At 42.5% G+C, this 12,939-nt stretch overlaps 1 protein-coding gene across 5 annotated transcripts in view; it reads left to right on the top strand.

Annotated features, from left to right (window-relative positions):
* The window catches only part of SLC35G2 (solute carrier family 35 member G2), a 35,903-nt gene extending 24,297 nt beyond the window's left edge, over positions 1–11,606 (top strand). For 2 of the 5 annotated variants that reach the window (XM_075570320.1, XM_075570319.1), the window contains 2 exons: positions 2,302–2,546; positions 8,398–11,606. In XM_075570320.1, coding sequence (XP_075426435.1) covers positions 2,380–2,546; positions 8,398–9,649 — 1,419 coding nt within the window. In that variant the 5' untranslated portion in view covers positions 2,302–2,379 and the 3' untranslated portion in view covers positions 9,650–11,606. Of the gene's footprint in view, positions 1–2,301; positions 2,547–5,731; positions 5,916–8,397 lie in introns of those variants that run through there. The other 3 variants (XM_075570323.1, XM_075570322.1, XM_075570321.1) reach the window with 3 other exon arrangements.
* The last annotated feature ends 1,333 nt before the right edge of the window (positions 11,607–12,939 follow it).

Below are 12,939 nucleotides of genomic sequence, written 5' to 3'. Positions count from 1 at the left end.
TCAACGTCTTGTATTCTCTCGCTTGCTCCATTTTCTCAACACCTATTCTCTCCTAGACCCTCTACAATCTGGCTTCCGCACTGCTCACTCCACGGAAACAGCCCTCACTAAAATAACTGACGACCTCCATGCTGCCAAAGACAGAGGTCATTACACTCTGTTCATATTACTCGACCTCTCTGCTGCATTTGACACCGTGGACCACCCTCTTCTCCTTCATATTCTCCATACTCTTGGTATTCGGAACAATGCTCTATCCTGGATCTCATCCTACCTCTCCCATCGTACTTTCTGTGTCTCTTCTGCTAACACCTCCTCCTCTATTGATCTCTCTGTGGGGATACCCCAGGGCTCTGTCCTGGGACCTCTTCTCTTTTCTCTGTACACACTCTCTTTAGGTGACCTAATAACATCTTTTGGGTTTAAATATCACCTCTGCTGACGACACACAAATATACTTTTCAACACCCAACACCTGTATAAACCAAAGTTTCTGAATGTCTCTCTGCTATATCATCCTGGATGGCCCTCCGCCGCCTTAAATTCAACATGGCTAAAACAGAGCTCCTCATACTTCCTCCCAAACCTGGCCCTACTACCTCCTTCCACATTACTGTTGGAACTACGATCATTCACCCAGTAGCCCAAGCACGCTGCCTAGGGGTCACACTCGACTCCTCTCTTACATTCGCTCCTCACATTCAAAACATTTCTAAAAGTTGTCGCTTTTTCCTCCGCAATATAACAAAGATACGCCCTTTCCTCTGTTGCTCGACTGCTAAAACTCTGACTCAGGCCCTCATTCTCTCCCGCCTCGATTACTGTAACCTCCTGCTGTCCGGCCTTCCTGCCTCTCACCTGTCTCCCCTACAATCTATCCTAAATGCTGCTGCCAGAATCACTCTACTCTTTCCTAGATCTGTCTCAGCATCTCCCCTCATGAAATCCCTCTCCTGGCTTCCGATCAAATCCCGCATTTCATACTCCATTCTTCTCCTCACTTTTAAAGCTTTACACTCTTCTGCCCCTCCTTACATCTCAGCCCTAATTTCTCGCTATGCACCATCCCGACTCTTGCGTTCTGCTCAAGGATGTCTTCTTTCTACTCCCTTTGTATCTAAAGCCCTCTCCCGCCTTAAACCTTTTTCACTGACTGCCCCGCACCTCTGGAATGCCCTTCCCCTCAGTACCCGACTAGCACCCTCTCTATCCACCTTTAAGACCCACCTTAAGACACACTTGCTTAAAGAAGCATATGAATAGCACTGTGAATATTCTGAACACATGATACATAAAGCTTGGCCCCTGCAGACGCACTTACGAGAACTCCCTCCTACTGTCTCTGTACGTTCTCCTTACCTACCAATTAGACTGTAAGCTCCTCGGGGCAGGGACTCCTCTTCCTTAATGTTACTTTTATGTCTAAAGCACTTATTCCCATGATCTGTTATTTATATTATCTGTTATTTATTTGATTACCACATGTATTACTACTGTTAAGCGCTATGTACATTAATGGCGCTATATAAATAAAGACATACAATACAATAATGCCGCAGTAACTATGTGCCCAGTGTATGTATGAAACTGCTGAGGTATCTACTAGCTAACCGTGGTTAGAGGAGCGTGGATACTGCCACTCATTGCTAATACTGTGTTATATTAATCCACAGGCTGTGTTATATTAATTCACAGGAGCTTATCAGCGGCGGTACCCCCTCTATAGGGAGCGCTGGAACGCATCAGTTTTTCGAACATATACTTTGTATAAATTGACCCTAATACCGGTATAGATATAAGATACTTATATACCTTATCAAGTAAAGGGTATATAGCGATATTGTCCTATAGGACCATTGGTGTATCACTACAACACATGTGTACATGTTGTCCCTTATCTCCCTAGAGAGCGACAACCCACTTGTGATTACAAGTTAAACTGATCACTCACCTTCCTGCACCCACCCCCTGTTTCTTTTAACAATTTATTTTTTGGTCTTTGCATATTTGTTAAATAAATGGTTTTAATATATTTACTAAATGGTGAATGGGCCCCTCCCAAGGATTGAATTTTTCCTAGCCATTTATTAGTGTTAGTGAGTGCAAATAGGATTTCTTTTGGGTTACTCCTTAACCCTTCCCCTTCTCTATGTGTTCATTATTCCCGTATGCACCCTACATCTATATAGTTTCTACACATTTGGCGAGCGGCAATATATTCAGTTTTGTATATTACCTGAAGAGACAGGAATAAGAATGAATGTATTCAAAACCAAACAAAAGTCTTTGAAATCATCACAGGGGGAAGAAATTAAAATGGCAGTAGGCTGGATATATCGCAAGAAGAAGTGATCACAATAGGACAAAGATGGTACGCAAATGGGTTCCAAGGGAAACGAAAACACCAAGACGACAACCAAAGTAAGATGGGAGGATGAAACCAGAAAATTTGTTGGAGCATCGTGGAGAAGCGAGGCTTCCACCCGCAGTACCTGGAAGATCATTGGCGAGGTCTTCAGGCCATGTCGATTGACAACTGGGAGAAGGTGATTGTCACTGTTGTGCTCGCCACAAACCTGGGTCGGACCGCGTGGCTGAGGTGGGGTTGTAATAGCACCGACCTTAGACCATGCAGGCTGATCCGGTTTGCGCAGTTCGTAGTCGTACATAGCAGGGTCGGGACTGGAGAAGGCAGCATCATCAGTGGACAAGCCAGGGTCAGGATCGGAGACATCAGGGTAAACATTGTTCAAGCAGGAGTTTGGCAACAGGTAGTCAGGAGTTCCCCGCTTCAGCTTAGGAGCGTGAGCGCGGGAGTGGCCTCTGCGCGTGCGGCGACCATGGCCCATAGTACTGGTCTCAGGAAAGGCTAGGCAGACCAGAGTGGGCACACCGCCTGGCAGCACTGGTAAACCAGTGCTTCAGCGCAAGAGTCCTGAGCGGGCTGGAGAATCCTCCGCTTCAGCATAGGAGACAGGAACAGGCCTCTGCGTGAAACTAGCAGCAGGCCTCAGGAAAGCAGGCCTTTACGATAGAGTAGTAGCTGGCCTCAGGAAAACAGGAAGCTGAAGATACGCTGGGGATTCAATGCTTCAGCACAGAAACAAGAACTAGGACAAAACAGAGTTAGTAACGAGATAACAAGCCAGGGGCTTGTGGCAGAACACTTAGTGACATCCAGGAAGGACTATGCTCGGCAGGGAGCATTGTGGGAAGGCTGCCTTTAAAGGTCAGTGAACCAATAGCAGAAGGGGCGTGTGACAGCATTGCTTTAATGAGTGAACCCAGGGTGGAGCTGCAGTAAATATCAGGAGCAGTGTTCCAGGGCTGCACCTGTCTGTAAGGCAAGGCAAACAGTAAACTGAGGTGTGGATTCCTTACAGTGATGAGATAAAGATAAAGATATAAATATATCTATCATGTATTGTGACAATCAGAGATTCCTTCTACTGTACTGTATGTCACCAGAATATTGGAACGTGCTGTATTGCCAGCATGATGGGGTTGACTTCTGCTGTCAGCAGCTTCCATGTGCAATAAGTTAACCGGAGTGGCAATGTGTAAAAAGGTAGCCTGGGAGTACAGCCAGTGTCTCAAACATAGCACTGAGAGAATGCTGCCAGCCCAAAGTCCTGAGACACTGGAAGTCTACCTTTCAAAAAGACTATACTTATCAGGAATTTTATCATTCAATAAATGGAAGTTGATGCATCATTAATGCATCCCGTATCTCACAATATCAAATAGGCCTCTATAACCAATACATGGGAAGTTACAGTACAACTCACTCAAACTTTTATTTACTAACCTGGAGTTATAGGAACTGTTATGGGAGCAGTTAGAGGAGGGGTTGTAGGGAGCAGTTACAAAAGCAGTTAGGGGAAGAGTTATGGAAAGCGATTATTCGATAAGTTATAATGAGCCGGTATCGGAGCAGTTAGAGGAGGAGTTATAAGAAGTGGTTAAAGGAGCAGTTAGGGTTGGAGCTTTAGGGATTAGTTATAGGCGCAGTTAGGGGAGAAGTAATAGGGAGCGTGTTGCAGTAAGGCTGTGAAAACACGTGGATGGTCTGAGTATAGGCTTTCATTCAGCCTCAACACATGGAACACAAAGAACTTACTCTATGTTAAATGGGGCAATTATAGGGGCAATTAGGGGAATAGTTATATGGAGCAGTTAGAGGAGGAGTTAAAGGGGCAATTATAAGAGCAGTTAAGGGAGGCGTTATAAGGGGCAGTTAAGACCGGTTAGGGGAGGGGTTATACAGAGGTTTTATAGGAGAAATTATAGGGAGCACTTAGCGGAGGAGTTATAGGGAGCGGTTATAGGAGAAGTTGGGCGAGGCGGTATATAGGGAGCAGTTAGGGGAGGCGTTATAGGGAACAGTTAACTGAGCATTTAGGGAGTTAGAAGGAGATGTTAGAGTAGCGTGTGGCGGTGAGTTGCTTGGTTCAATATTAGAACTGGATGTATTAAAGCTTGCATCTGTAACTGCCTTCGTTTTCCTTTCTCTTTGGATTAATTAAAGTTAATCATCCCTGAAGACACATTAACCTCTATGCCCAATAGATAGGTATAAGAAACTCACATAACAAGTTCCATATATATGACATCTGCACAAATTAGTCCAAAATAAAATCCTTACCATCATTGAGCTAATTGCATCATCTTGATACACATCCCCCTTCTGTGTCAGAGAGGAGAATTTCAGAAGAGGTTTTGCAGAAAAAGATAAGGCTATAAATGACAGCTGTTCCCCCTGCTTTAAAAATCAAACACAAGCCTCAAATTTGGCCTTTGTATAATGTCACACGCATTACAAAGGGAGTGTAACAGGGACTTATCACTGTTTGAGAGAAACTGCCTTTAATCCAGCAGCATCCTCGTTAATTGCACACAGACAATCAACCAGACTCCACCTGGCTGATTAGGACTCTTGAGAAAAGCCTGATGTGAGAAACAGGAGAGAAATTTCCTGAGTTAACAATTGGGCTGACACAGGAAAGCAGAGAAGCCTGCGCACGGACACTGTCTTGAGCATAAAGGTGTGCTGAGATCAAGACATCAGACACCCAGAGACCTACAGTATGTTTCCTGGACATAGAGGACCCAGGAACCTGCCACAGACTGACATGGAGGGCCACCTGCTTAATGTACTTCCTGAGACTTTGGGGTGATAGGCTGGTAATGGGAATATCCCTCCAGTCCCGCAGATAGGGTCTGGGGAAGTAAGTTAGCTGTTAAAAGGGATAGGGGTTTGTTATTTTGTTGTTTTTGTATATGTTTTGCCCGGATAAAGGAACAGGCTCAATAAAGCCCAGATATAATTTCACCCAAATCCGTCTCCATTATATGAACCTCTGCACACATCTCTTACAGGGAGGCTTTGCATATCAATTCTCTATCTCTACTAAGACATATTGCCTGCTGTGGATGAAGGATGCACAGCCTCACTTGTGCCTACATAGAACAACTGTTAATAATGGTACTACAGCAATGATAAATTAAGTAAGATTATAATGTATAGAAAAAACTAGATGGCGCTCTATCTATACCCAAATACGTGTTCAAGTGAAAACCAAATAAAACCAGTGATAAAAATAATAAACAGTGAAGTTGTGATGAAAATAAATGAATTCAACAACAGTGATAAGTATGAGACTACTTCTCTCAACCCTTGGAGATAGACTGTTTCCAAGTCTAGATAGATAACAAAGCTTCAATTTCTCAGGGGAGCGAAGGAGTCAGCTGGAGGACTGGAGTGGAGAACCCCTGCTTTAAGACTGCTGAGACTACCTACCCCCATCTACAAGTACTCTGCACAGCACCTGTTGATCACCCACCTGGCACTTCATCTGGATATCCAGTTTTCTCCAGCATTGACTGGCACACTGCGCTTCCAAATCCACTTTATTGTGAGTAGGAATTTGGGAGCCTGTTTACAGCACTATTATTTGTGTATAACATATTGCACTATATTTGTTTTATTTTTATCTTTCATGACTCCTTTGCTCCCCTGAGAAATTGAAGCTTCGTTAAGATTATAATGTGTCTGATGTTTTCTGTTAAGAAATTTTTTAACATCATTTTTGACCAGTCCCATACAGACATTAACAGCAGGACTTTTACAGGGAGCTATAAATTTAGACTTAAGCTTACATACCGTATTCGCATCTGGATGTATCTGTGGTGGCTGTTGCTGTCGTTGCTGGTCCTGTGCGGATGGTAGTCTGCTGGAAAAGAAAGATTTAAGATTAAGATGGTGCTCTAATTTAAACAATTCTACCTCAAGTTCAAACATATTAGGTTTAGTTGTAGGAACATTAGAAGGTCCTTTAGATAGGGCCGAAAAGACTATATCAGACAGCTGATAATCTGACAAATTGATGTCGCTGACACACCCCTGATAATGGACAGAGAATTGGATGCCGGTGATGACCCCGAACACTACGGCAACCCCCATACAGGTGTGATACGCCCACTATGGAGGTGGGAGTCGTTTGAGTGACCAATGAAGGTCCTGAATAGAAAGTTAACAGCATAGCACCTGCATATATGGGTGTTGTGATTTTTGGACTATTTAATGTATGTATGTTTGTTCTTTAGTTAATGCCACTTCACTTGAGAAAGGCCAGCAGGCCGAAACGTTGTGTGTTTCTATGGCACAATACATTCTTTATTATTGAAAATCCGCAGTGCCCTTGTCCATCTATTACATTGGATATACTGGTTGATACGCAGGTCTTCCCTGAGGAGCACCGGTTAATGTATCAGAACTTATTATATACTTTTGGTGTGGAGCAAACATCCTGAATTTTTACCCCATAATCAAACAGCATACAATGCTTTTACTGGAGTAGGGGATTCTGGGTAATGAAATGCATCACTTTTTGCTTCTTAACTACTTTAACAGGGATCCCTTTAAGCTTATGCCTGCTGTTTCACAAAGCCTGTGTCAAAAGCAGTGCATGGCCAGCAAACCTAGTCAAAGGTACGGTATGTCAAGTTTCAGATAGCGGTCTGCATAAGCATTTGTTCTTTCTTGATACAGAAACACCACAGAACTTTACAGCAGATAAGAACCACTTGGCCCACAGTCTGCTCATTTGCCTTCCTGTTGTAAAACCTCCGACCCCGTTAAATCTTGTTTTCTTCATATTGAGGTTAGCGTTCGATCTAAACCCCCCCCCCCCAAAGTTTTTCATTCACCTGGAAGCATTTAGAACAGCGGAATATGGCCCATATTGACTAAATAGAGCAAAACCATAGAATACGGCAAGACCCAGATCTTGTCCTTTATATAATGAAAACAATATGTACCAAGACAATAGTGTTGTGATTTGGGGGCAAAATAAACCGTACCACATACAGGCATACCCCGCATTAACGTACGCAATGGAACCGGAACATGTATGTAAAGCGAAAATGTACTTAAAGTGAAACACTACCTTTTTTCCACTTATCGATGCATGTTCTGTACTGCAGTCGTCCTATACTTGCATAACTGATGTAAATAACGCATTTGTAACAGGCTCTATAGTCTCCCCGCTTGTGCACAGCTTCAGTACAGGTAGGGAGCTGGTATTGCTGTTCAGGACGTGCTGACAGGCGCATGCGTGAGCTGCCGTTTGCCTATTGGGCGATTTGTCCTTACTCGCGAGTGTACTTAAAGTGAGTGTCATTAAAGCGGGGTATGCCTGTATACCAATGACAACATTCTATTGTGTTTGCATTTTATTTTTTTCTTTGTTACATATATGATACATATTTTTTTTTTTTACCCTAGAATTATTTTGCCTTGATACATATTCCCCAGATACATCCTTTAATTAACAAATATCCTTTCTGACAAACATTTAACACAAGTTGGTATACACTGTATGTCTTTTAATTGTGTTTCAAACAAACTCTTCCTTTATCTCCATATAACAACATTGGATCTTATTTTGCTGAGGGAAGAAAGGCCAAATCCGTACAATACACGTGTTTGAAATCTCACAAATCTCTTCAGCAGATGCACTGTTAAAAATAAGTCAAAAGTATCTTCGACACCTAAAAGAAATGTAATGTTGGCCTACTGTGTATAAGGGTATCACAAGGCAGACTGTATATTTAAAGAGTCTTTTTGATTTTTTGCTATTAGTTTAGTTTTAAACTTGTTAAATATTGATAACTTATTCTGCCTTAATAAGTTAATATTGTTTTATTACATATATTTTTTAAGTCAGTAAAACATTCTGGGTTGTAAGGTATCTTCATACATTGTGAGGTGTCTTATGGAATAGCTTAGTAAATATGACCACTAATTCTTTAACTGCAAATTCATTACCATAAAATAAATATGTTGATGCCAGTTGTATAATAACATGGATATTTTCTCTTTCTTGTGTGTTCCAGATTATCTGTAGAAATGGATAAGTCTCCGTCCAAACCTTATTCAGCTAAGAAGAGGGTAAAAATACATCCCAACACAGTGACAGTAAAGTACACTTCCCACTATCCCCAACCAGGAGATGATGGGCATGAAGATACCAGCGAAGACAATGGAGAATTTGTGGAGGAGAATCCCAAGAAACGACTCTTAGGAGATGCCAAAAAGAAGGGAAGGACATTCTTTGGGACCATGGATGCCAGGCCACGGCAGATGGAAGACAAAGAGAGTGGGCTCGCGCAGCAGCTGCAAAGCTTTGCGGACAGCTCTGTCTTCCAGTCCAGGAAAACGTGGGCAGTGCTGTTTGGGTCAGCATTAGCACACGGATGTGTGGCGCTCATCACCAGACTGGTTTCTGACCGCTCCAAAGTGCCCTCTCTAGAGTTGATATTTATCCGCTCTGTCATGCAGGTCTTGTCTGTGGTAGTGGTGTGTTACTACAAAGAGCCTCCCTTTGGTCTCCCAGAGTACAGGTTACGGTTATTCTTCTATGGGATGTGCAATGTTATCTCTATAACGTGTGCCTACACATCATTTTCTATTGTTCCTCCGAGCAATGGAACCATCATGTGGAGAGCAACCACTACCGTCTTCAGTGCTATCCTTGCCTTCTTGCTGTTAGATGAACACATGGCATACATTGATTTGGTAACTGTAATTAGCAGTGTATTTGGCGCCTGCTTAGTCATGATCCCCAACATAGTTAATGAAGAAAATTCATTCCTTGGCATCTGGAAAGAAGCTTTTGGTTATACTATGACTGTAATGGCCGGACTGACCACAGCTCTGTCCATGATAGTCTACAGGTCTATTAAAGAGAAGGTCAGCATGTGGACTGCCCTTTTTACCTTTGGGTGGACTGGAAGTGTTTGGGGAGCCTGCACTATGTTTGTCCTTCAAGAACCAATCATCCCCTTGGATGGAGAAACTTGGGGCTATCTCCTGGCCATCTGCCTGTGCTCCACTGTAGCATTTTTGGGCATCTATTACGCCTTGTATAAGTTTCACCCAGCCCTGGTCAGCACAGTCCAGCACCTGGAGATTGTAGTAGCTATGATTCTGCAACTTCTCGTGCTGCGTATGTTTCCAAGCATCTACGACCTTATAGGAGGCGCCATCATCATGATCAGCGTATTTGTGTTGGCTGGGTACAAACTATACTTGGGCAGGTTGGGAAGGCAAGATTACCAAGAGATATTGGACTCTCCCATTAAATGAGAGGCAATGCCTCACCATTAACTGTTTTGTGTCTGTAACTAAGTTGCCTACAAAACATTCCACCCTGGCTGTAGCAGAACCAGAGATGGCACAGCAGAGCTGAGTATCACTTTTACAAACCAACAAAACAAACCTTTACATGGAAGGATAATATTTTTGGATGTTGGCTTTAGGGAAAATTAAACACTGGTGAAATTGAGAAAAAAAAGTCAGAATCTAGGGGCATTTATTGATTCATCAATGTGAGCAGCTCATGGAAACTCTTTCGATCAATCTATTGTATTCAATAATGAGATACTGTATGCGTTAAATATTCACTGTGCTCTGAAGGCAGCCTAGATTGATTTTAAGAGTACAGTTTTTCTGCTCGTTTATTTTTCACCATACTGTACAGTAGGGGGTCTTTTCCAATCTCTATTTTTATCCTCCTTACTGAATTTTAGATTGCGTTTTTCAAAACGTTTTTGTTTTACAAACGAACAGGGATTTCCCCTTGAAACCTTCAAAACCGCAACAGTTGGATATAACCCCTCTGATTGGTTATCAGACACAATCCTCAACACAAGGGGTCAAAAATAATATTGTAATTCATAAAGCTCACTGTATGTAAAAAAATAAAAATAAAAGTACAGATGTAGCCGGGCTTATTGCATCCAATGACGCGTTATAGTGGGATATTCTGTGATATCCTGCATTATCGCTGCCACTAAATCCAATGGAAAACCGGAGATATTCAGCGTTATAACGCGATATTCTCTTATGAGTGGGTGCGATAACTTTGGTTACCTTTTTATACGCCCAACAGATCAGAGGTTCAAGTGCTGTTGTACTTGGGTACAAAGTACCCACTCTTTTTTTTAACGTATACATCACAAGTTAGTTATTTGAATGAGCCTTTACTACTTACTATTGTTACAACATAAACACTGCTCAAATCTCTGCACAATACCATACAAAACTTTGCTTCAGTGTTTAGTAAATGTAGATTTATTTTTAAACCGCGCACAGTACCATTACTTTTAAAAACCACTTTGATCACTGGTGGTGATGTATTGGTGATCTCCCTGGCGCATAGAAAATAAAGAAATCCATTTTTAATTACTGGGACTATTTATTTTCATGAACCTGGTGCAGTTTATTTGGTCCCTGTGAAATGTAGTGCATCATTCACCCTACAGGAAGATTTCACAAGAGTGGTCAATTTGCAGTTAGGGAAATCTTGCAATGTAAAAGACTAATCTCCTGTGAACTTTCTGAATTATTTCATTTTTGCATGCAGTGAACCTTATGAATTACAATGTTTTTTTGATGTAATGTGTTGAGGATTAATCTGTGAAGGATTGCAGCCGTTGAACCTGGTTTGAATCCCGATGTCAACTCATTGTGACCTTGGCCAAGTCCCTTTATCTCCCTGTGCATCAGGCACAAAAATTAGATTGTAGGCTCTATTGCACAGGCTCATTGTGCCTGCAAAATGTATGTACAGCACTCCATAAGAAATAAATATTATCATTAGACCCAGAGCTAATCATGGAGGCTTCAATTCAAGATGCAGTGATGTTGCTTCCCAGTTCAGTTCCATTCAAATAAATGGGAACAAAATATTGTCCAGCATGGGGAAGCAACTTCACGTTCTATTAACTAAGGACCTTCAACCAGAATTGTGTTTGTCCATCCTTTAATATCCTGACTTTGATGTTGCTGTCCAGAAATAACTATGCTAATACTCTACTTTCAGTTACTGCCATCTCTGGGGTGCCAATCATACCAGATTGTAATCGGGGCGCTCCCCTCTTTAACTGGGATAGGAAAGTGACAACATACAGTTCACTGTCATGTTAGAAGAGAATCCGTTTTGCCACTGTCTTTTGTAACGTGCTGGTGGACAAGTGCCATGTTTTTATGTCTATAAATGTTATCTGCACAATAAATTAAAAAAAGAACGTGACCAATGAAACGTCTGCTTCAATGGGTGGGATTGGGAAGGACAAGTGAGAACTCAGCTCAGCGTCTCTCTGTGCTCTTACAAAATACATGTTAGCACTTCCTGTATTAAGCAGACTTGGGGAAACCCACTGGGTGCCTGTGGAAATCGCTGATGGGTCCTAAAAGTTCACATTCAGAATTACTGGGTGACTGTCCAAGACTTGGGGAGACTCAGGAAATTGGCTGGATCTTCAATGTTATTCTGTGTTTGAGTGTGGATGCAGAGAGAGTAAGTCTACTCTGTGTATGCAGGGGCTGGCAAGGTTTAGCCCAGGTGGTAAGCCCAAGCAACTGACCCAGGAACCAGGCAGCCCACAGACCATGCATAGACGCACGTTACACGCACCAAACACACATGCATGCACACACTATACATAGACGCATGCCTGATATACACACGCATGCACACACCATACAATAAGCAAGCTCCAACCACATACAAATGTACAATAAAAACACACATCAGATATACACACTATATATATTTAAACACATCATACATACAAACCACGCAAGCTAACAGACCACACACACCAATGCAGACAGCATGCATGAACAAACACAGTATATATTTCTCAAACACATGTACCGTGCACACTACATACACACACCATGCTTGCTATGCATATATGCACACACATACACAAAGCATATATGCACAAAATACATACAGGTGTAATGCTCGTTATTGCACCCAATGGCAGGTGCAATAAAGCGTTAGTCCTGCTGGAACACACCCGTGGGAGTAATAATGTGTGCAACATCCGTACACACCTGTGACGGCATGGCCTGTAGGCGAGGTCAGACAGATGCATAGACACTGTGTAAACCTTAACTGTAGTGGTTTTATTATCCACCAGGCAAATGAACATCATGGGTACTGTCCTTTTAAGTCAAAATAAAACATAAAACAAAGACCTATTCCCGTTTAGGGAAACTAACTCCATTTATACTGCAGTCCCTTTTTAACAGGGCAGCCAGCTAATCTGGTTCTTCGTCCAAAAAACCTGTGCTCCACATACAAAGTATAATAAGAAAGTCTTATCTGTATTGCAGTTCCAACAGTAAACAGGAACGCCGGTTCCGGGGAGCAGGCCGTGTCCAGCTCGTAGCAGTCTTTTATCCTGGGATTGGGGTCCCAGCTGGTCCCAGCAGCAGAGGTACTCACAGGGCTAGTGAACCAGAGCAACAGCCAGGGTCCTTTCTAGCTGGGAGAAGTTTCTCTACCCTCCTGGGGAAAAACTAACTCTCTGTCTTTGGCAACTTCCTGCCTTTTATGCCTGCTTAATCAGGAGTTCATTGTC

Source organism: Ascaphus truei, chromosome 14, assembly GCF_040206685.1.
Source record: "Ascaphus truei isolate aAscTru1 chromosome 14, aAscTru1.hap1, whole genome shotgun sequence".
Taxonomy (NCBI): domain Eukaryota; kingdom Metazoa; phylum Chordata; class Amphibia; order Anura; family Ascaphidae; genus Ascaphus; species Ascaphus truei.
This window is presented reverse-complemented; position numbering and strand designations above follow the sequence as displayed.